Here is a 7396-nt window from a genome sequence, read left to right on the forward strand (position 1 = left end):
GAGAAGAGGTACGGTCAGGGCTCGGAGATGGGTTTGGGCGCGAGCCCGCGGGTCGGTTCGTACTATCCGACGAACGACGGTGAGGTTCCGGCCGCGGCTTCTTCCGGTGCTAACCACGAGATGACGTCTTACAGTCCCTACATGCCATACCGTGTCTAGTGTGTGTTATTGCATGCCTTGTAGTTTTAGGACCTTTTTTTTGCATCAACCAAGTACAAACAAGAATGCTTGAAATGTCCACAAAAGGATTTCTTTTTTGTGTAAACCGATAGGCATCGGTATTTTCAATGATTTCTTTAATTTGAACCTTTTTTTTTTTTTTACTAAAACTCGGTGATGTGCTAATTTTTAGTTGTATTTTTGTATCCATGATTGCAGTATGTCAATAATATATGAAAAATGTATATTTATGTATGATTCACATATTTCGGCCTAATTTATTGATATAACGTAAAAAAAAAATTATGATTTAGTAATTTTATAACTAACCTCATCTTTTGTTGATCTTTTATGGAATAAATTTTCGTAGTAATTTTTATATACAACTTTTTGGACTTCTCCGGCTCCCTATGGATAGGGCAACGATAGTGCGTATAAAAAATTAAAATAGATAACCCCAAGGTTTTCCTTTCTTGAGAACAAAGACAAACAACGGTCGACTTATTTAAAGGAATGTAATTCAGTTATTTTTGTTGTGCTTGCAAAAGAAAATATTTTCCACTAGTTGAAAACATACAATAAAGTGTACAAAACCGTGACAAACAATGAGTTTAGAGAAGAACTGGAAAACTATATTATATTACATTTCTCTTATAATCGATGATTAAGAACAGCGTTCAGCAATACAGCATCAAATAATATACCTCAGAAGGGACAAAAATAATACAAGATCAAGAGTAATTTCCCATTTGCGTAGCGCAGGGCAAACCAAAACCGCTATACACAAATAAAAATAATTTAGGAAGGAGGCTAAAACGATAAATAGAAAGAAAATATGATACAGTGCCATCTTTTTAGAAGCTCAGCCAAAAAGAATTTGAAGGTGATGAGATAAGTCTGTCTGTCTGTCTGTCGAATATCAAGCGATATACACAACTATCTTACACCCTTTTTTTTTTAATTTTTACTTTTACGCCACTATTCTGTCATTGCCACAGAGGCGGCGGTGGGTTGCGTTCGGTGGGGGAGCCGGGAACGAAGGGGACGAATCCGCGGCCGCCGAAGACGGGACGCATGAACGAGTCGTCGAACTTGCGCCAATATCGGTGGACCGACCGCGTTGGGGTCGCCAGAAGGGCTCGGATGCTTCCGGGTCTGGGAACGTCGTGGCCGCCGAGCGCGAGCCCGAGATCCGCTTCCGAGTCCAAAATGCTCAGAAGCGGCGCGTTGATTGATTTCGGAGTGGACTGGTCCGACAGCATGCTCGTCGTTTGTTTCGGTTGTGGCAGCAATAGCCTTATCAGAGGTTTAGTCATAAGCCCGAAAACCTGAGCACAATTAAAACAAAAAAAGGAAAAAAAAGTCAGACAGATCAAATTTCGCGAAAATCAGTGTCTAAAAAGATGAGAGAGAGAGAGAGAGAAATAGAGATGTCTCACCACTGTGCTGACAAGAACAACCGTTATGGTGCTAGTAATCATAATCGCATTAGATCGCAGCTGAGTGTGTCCTCCCCTTGTAAACTGCAAAAAAGAAAAAAATAACGGGGTATAAGCCTTTGCCGATTCTTGATGAGTTGTTATAGGAAATATGTGCGAGTTTTTCAATAACTAACCTGGTTGTAAGCGAGAGCCATGGACACAGCGCCTCTCATGAGACCGGCCCACCATATGACCACCTGTGAAGTAAAAAGTTTTTATGATGTCCATGAACAAAAGTACACCGCTTTTAATTCCAAAGAAGAAGTTTTTACAGCGGAAAGAGATTTACTTACTTGCTGCCTCAAACTGATCTTTTGATGCTGATGTTTTCTGGACAAGTTCGACAAGAAGGATAAGGGAAATACAAATGCTGCTCTTCCGATCATGACCAATATAAGCAATATTCCGCTGACTCCCACTGATGTTCCGGGACTGAAAATGTGAAGTGAAAGTATTACTGAATGTATAGTGGTATAGGAAAGAATTGGGGTTAGACTGAAACCAAGACGTGATAAGCAACAGTCTCTGTAACATAAATTAAGAAAGAAAGAAAGAAGGTCCGGTCCGTAAGATGATATATATACGTACCTATCACTTACGAATCTCCATTTCTCGATGTCCAAGGCATCCATACCGACGTAGAGGAAGATGAAGATTTCAGCAACAAATGACAATGTTGCAAAAGAATGCCTGTAATGATACGATAACAAAATCGAATTCAGGTTTTGAGTCTTTAGAATGAATCATGCACACAAATTGGACGAAATTCTTAGGATTCTTACTTGGTCGTGATTCTAGAACTCTCGGTTACATTATGCCAGGTGTAATGCGACATGACAATCCCGCAGAAGAAAACAGTTAGAATGCCACTCAAGCTCAGCAACTGCAAGGTCAACCAAATAAAGCAGCTCAATATTCGGAATTCAGTCCTTCATAAACTGAGCTAAACAAGGAAAAGCTTGGAGAGAAAGTAAGGAACTTACTTCAGCTAGCATATATGACATATATGCCATTAGAATCATTAGAGCAACCTCACGATCTGTGGAGTGTCTGTACAAAACAACCGAGTATGGTTAAGAAAATGAGAAAAAAATAATGGCAGCATTTGTCCCCAAATAGGATTAAAAAAAACTATTTATAAGTAATTTGAAAAGTACCTGCCAAAATAGAGCTTTTTGATAACGTAAGCACTGAGCAGCCCAGTCTACACGGGATCGAAAGAAGTGATTCCAAGTTATATAGCGAAACGTATAGACTATTACGTTATACAAATAGCAGAGTCAACTATGGCTTACAAACACTCCCAGAAATGTGCTCGCAGCAAACAAATATAGGAAGCTGCCAATAAATTGGAAGCCAACTTTGGAATTAAGGCGAGTAAGATCAAAGCTCTGAATTGCATTGAAAAGCACCACAGATGTTGCATCATTCACAACTCCCTCCCCGAAAACAAGACTGTAAAGCAAGGGCGTCTCATCTTGGTTAAGCACCTGCAAAGCCGTTCAAACGAATGAATTTTTCAACGGTCTAGTTCTTTTCATTGGTTATGAACCGCTCAAGTTTGATAAATAATACCTGCAATGTGCACACAGAATCTGTTGCAGCGAAAATAGCTCCAATAGCTGTGTATAGTGTATGAAATGTGTGAGGAAGATGATATCACTTGAAGAAAAGAAAAAGGCAATACATTTTTCAGAAGAAAAAATGAAAGAGGCAAACCCGATACCTAAGTAATCTCCTAATTCCAGAGAACCAATATCCATCATCTTAAAAAGCTGTGTGACACCTGTACCAAGCATCCCAAGTTTGTGGTGAGAAAAAATACTAACCTGAGCTCTAGCCATGAAAAATCACAAAAACCAATTCCAACGCCAACAAAAAAATTCTTTGAGCTTTGCAAGGGTATGAAAGTGAAGGATTGGAGATCTACCTAGTGCTATGATGGTGCACGATATTAATGTACCAATGGCACCGAACATCATGATAGTGATGAAGTTAACAAAGAAGTGCTTCTTCTTCACCTGAAACCTGGACGAAGATCAAAATAAAAATTACTCATCCGTATAAGGCAGGGATATTCGTTTTAAGTTTTAACGGTATAAAAAGAACTGGTAACAATGAGAAGAAAATTACCCCGCATTGAATATAATTGGTGGCAGAAGGTAGATAAAGAAGAGGTCTTCACTGAAAACGAGAAGATGCGAGCTTTTTCCGCCGCTAATCAGCAAGATGATGACCCCTGTACACAAACCCTGCCAACATCATTGCATCAACACGAATCAGCAACTATTCATTACAACAGAATTTCAATTTTAACGACCATTCATGAGCTTTTCAGACAAAACTCACGATTAAAAGGGCGGTAATTGACTCGTTCATCCATCGATTCTCCTCAAGAAGATGGCCAATCACGATACACGCACAAAGGAGTGCCACAAAGAGGTTCATAGAGACCACCGAAGCGTGATCAGACGTGTTCACCGATTGCAGCTTCGAAGCTGCAAAGCTCATAATCCCGTTCATCGAATCCAATTGTTTCCCCAATCAGCAAATTTCGTCAATCGGAAACAGCAACTGGATGATAGAGAGGCTGAAATTCAGATTCCCTGTCAGGTAATACTTTATTTCCGCGACTCTATGTCTCCAAACTGTCCATTTAGGTTTAGCGAGCCTACGAATCTGCTCTACCTTACAAATCCTGAAACAGAATGAACAAACACAGATTCCTTCAAAAATGGTTGCGATTGAACATACCAAAAAAGTAAATAAATAAATTGAATAAATAAACAAGATGGTTTACAAATTAAACATTATCCATCAACAGCAATCAAAGAGCTTAAGAAACACGCCAAACAAAATGTAATACGATTTTTCCCGGTAAAAATTCGAAAGACAAAAACTATATTGCAAACCTTTGCAATAACTACGAACTCTCTCGTTCTCAACTCATCAACCAAGCAGAACAATAAAACTAGAACCTCTAGCTTTTCGCCTCCGAAGCCATTAACATCAAAACAGAACGAAGTCCTTACCAAATCGATCCGAAGCAACATGCGACGCTGCTCCGAAAATATCTCGAAGAAATATCTGATTTAAGGTTCGAGATTCGATTCAATCCTTGATTTCCGACCTCAAGAAACGATGTCCGAATCTCGATCTTTCGGAATCGACAAGTGAGACGAAAACGGACAAAGAACGAGAGCTCTATATGCACAGGTTAAAAATCTACCTGTGTCAGTATCGGAGATAAAAAAAATCTCTATAAATAAGAGAATATATATATATATATATGAAAGAGAGAGAGATAGAGAGATTTGAGAGATTTGCTTCTTTTTTTTTCTTTTACTTTTTCCTTTTAGAAGAGAGAGAGAGAGAGAGAGAGAGAGAGAGCAAGACAGGCGTGTGATCCGGGACGCTTGTGGCGAAAGAGAAGATGCTAAACGGAACTAGACCAGGATGCTTGATTAGGTGTGACAAGCTCTACCGTAACCTTGCGGAATATCCAATCACAGCCGTCCAGCTTACCAGATTGCAGAGGACATTCAGTCAACGGTGAACGATTATTATGTACCAGCTACCAACGTCTTTTTGTTGCTTTTTTATATGTTTTTATAATTTCCGATCAAAAAAATATAATTTAATACAAAATTCTATTAATTGTAATTATTAGTTTTTTTTTCCTAATAAATATGTCACGCATGCTTAGTTTAAGATTCTTGGATTTTATAAATAGGCCGACTGTTGTTTTTAAACAAAAAATAAAAATTTGCGGATGATAAAAATAAAATATCTATTTGACGCCGACTGTACATAAAATATTTATATCCAAAATTGTATTCATTGTAAATTTGTAATTATTAGTTTTTTTTTTCTAATAAAAATATCACGCCTGCTTAATTTAAGATTCTTGGATTTTATGAATAACGCCGATTATTTTTTTAAAAACAAAAAAAAACGTGTATAATTAATTTTTTATTTGACGCCGACTTTGTATATAAAATCTATATTTGTTGTTAGAAATCAAACACTATCATATATATATTTACATGATTCGAATTGACAAATATTTCATATAAAATAATTAACTAAATAAATTATGTATTTACGTGTAAATATGTTATTTACATGTGTAATATAGTATATGTATAGGTTTATTAAATGGTTTTTTTTACTTTGAAATTAATTACTTGTCTAAATGACACGTTTATGGCTTATACTTGCAAACTGCTACGGTAAATCCTTTTATATACCGTTATTTTCATCATTGCGAACTCGTCTCATCATTCTAAGTTTCTAACCAGCGTCTTTCGATCTCGTCTTCAATGAAGATTTTTTTTTTTATTATTAATTGTTTTATATTTCAATAGACTCTATATATAAATCTGACCTAAATCAGGGCAACACACTGAACGTTGTATTTCTTTCGTCCTTGTCGGCATTTCACGGCCCATCTAAATTCTAAATGGAGTGTTTTTCACCATGAAGTGGTCAGAATCCCGGTCATTTCAAAACGAAATAATTTCTTATGTAATAATTCACGAATAATAATAATAATAATGAAGATTAAAATATACTCTAAATAAATAAATAAATATGCTAAAAATTTATGATCAGTATCGAAATTTTGGTATCATTTTTTTAACCGGAAAGTAACAAAAGTGTGATGTGTTATAGCTCTGTTAGCCTGGGTTTAATACAATCTCCATATCACCATATATTTGGTCAGCGTGGTTATTGGTTCGAACGTGAATCACAGTCGAAAAATACTCCAAAAATGCATTATGCATCACTTGGATGAAAAAAGAAAAATTATTTACAATATAACTTTTATCTGGGATTCGAAACTTATTATACGTGAGTTGACTTGTTATAAGTAGTTTTAAAAAATCAGATGAAATCAATAAAAAAAATTTAGCAAATCGTTTTTATGGTGATTTATCCCCCATAATCCCATTGCATCATTCCAAAATATAAAATATAAAATATAAAACAGAATATACAACAACGAAACAATTATACTTAATTCTCTATAATTCAGATAAAACATAATATTATAATAAAATAAATAAAAACCACTTGAAGTTGGAGAAAATGAATCTTGCTGGACCAGCTTTTTATAGATCGCATCAGAGTCTCGTGGAGATCACGACCATTTGATGTCGATGGAAGCGACTCACGGAATTAAAATTTAAAAAACAATATATTAAAAAGCCATCATCGTTTTTCAACCATACACTTGTAGCTCATTTGAAAAAAATAGTCGTATATCATTTATAGTCATCATTAGCATAAAGCAAATTAGCAAAACAATAATTGCGCCAACTCCCTATTTAAATATCCTAACTTTTAAATTAAATCCCTAACCATTTTATACGAAACATACAAGTCCCTTATCCGTAAAATAATAATAATAATAATAATAATTAATAAATAAATTGGTAATAAGTCCCACCAACGAATAATTTCTATGTGACTCTGCCTAGCCAAATTAATTAATAAATAAATAAGTGTGCTTGTAGAGATCCAAAATGTTGTGTTTGTAGTTTGGTTTGTAGTAACAAAATATACGTAATAAATTGGTATTAAGTTCCGCCAACGAACAAGATATTTTTGTACTTCTTTGTTTTTTTCACCAGCAATATTTTTTTTCCCTGCTGTATTTCAATAGTCATGCTTTGATTTTTTTGTCAAAGTAAAAGTTGAAAAAGCACCGATTTTATTTGTCTTTTTGTTGCTTTAAAAGTAAAACTGTGTAC

General features: G+C 35.7%; 1 protein-coding gene across 1 annotated transcript; it reads right to left on the reverse strand.

Moving 5' to 3' along the window:
• Positions 1-673: 673 nt before the first annotated feature.
• LOC149376149 (sodium/hydrogen exchanger 2-like) lies at positions 674-4903 on the reverse strand. The gene is made up of 15 exons (XM_089606645.1): positions 4673-4903; positions 3990-4338; positions 3774-3892; positions 3571-3668; positions 3367-3426; positions 3216-3262; positions 2936-3130; positions 2798-2844; positions 2624-2690; positions 2423-2523; positions 2229-2330; positions 1934-2072; positions 1775-1837; positions 1599-1682; positions 674-1487 (listed from the first exon to the last, which is right to left on the reverse strand). The coding sequence occupies exons 2-15, from the start codon at positions 4161-4163 to the stop codon at positions 1146-1148; spliced, it is 1638 nt and encodes a 545-aa protein (XP_089462771.1). The 5' UTR covers positions 4164-4338; positions 4673-4903; the 3' UTR covers positions 674-1145.
• Between the last annotated feature and the right edge of the window lie 2493 nt (positions 4904-7396).

Source organism: Urtica dioica, unplaced genomic scaffold, assembly GCF_054948205.1.
Source record: "Urtica dioica subsp. dioica isolate 48M unplaced genomic scaffold, U.dioica_male_clone48M_v1_H2 Urtica_dioica_male_H2_contig_68, whole genome shotgun sequence".
Classification (NCBI taxonomy): Eukaryota; Viridiplantae; Streptophyta; class Magnoliopsida; order Rosales; family Urticaceae; genus Urtica; species Urtica dioica.

What these genes read in the sequence shown, in the direction of transcription:
- LOC149376149 (XM_089606645.1), bottom strand. Translation starts at nt 4,163, where the DNA reads ATGAACGGGATTATGAGCTTTGCAGCTTCGAAGCTGCAATCGGTGAAC. An exon ending in GGAATTAGGAGATTACTTAG is followed by an intron (nt 3,263 to 3,366) that starts GTATCGGGTTTG and finishes CACTATACACAG; the next exon opens with CTATTGGAGCTATTTTCGCT. An exon ending in AAAAAGCTCTATTTTGGCAG is followed by an intron (nt 2,691 to 2,797) that starts GTACTTTTCAAA and finishes TGTTTTGTACAG; the next exon opens with ACACTCCACAGATCGTGAGG.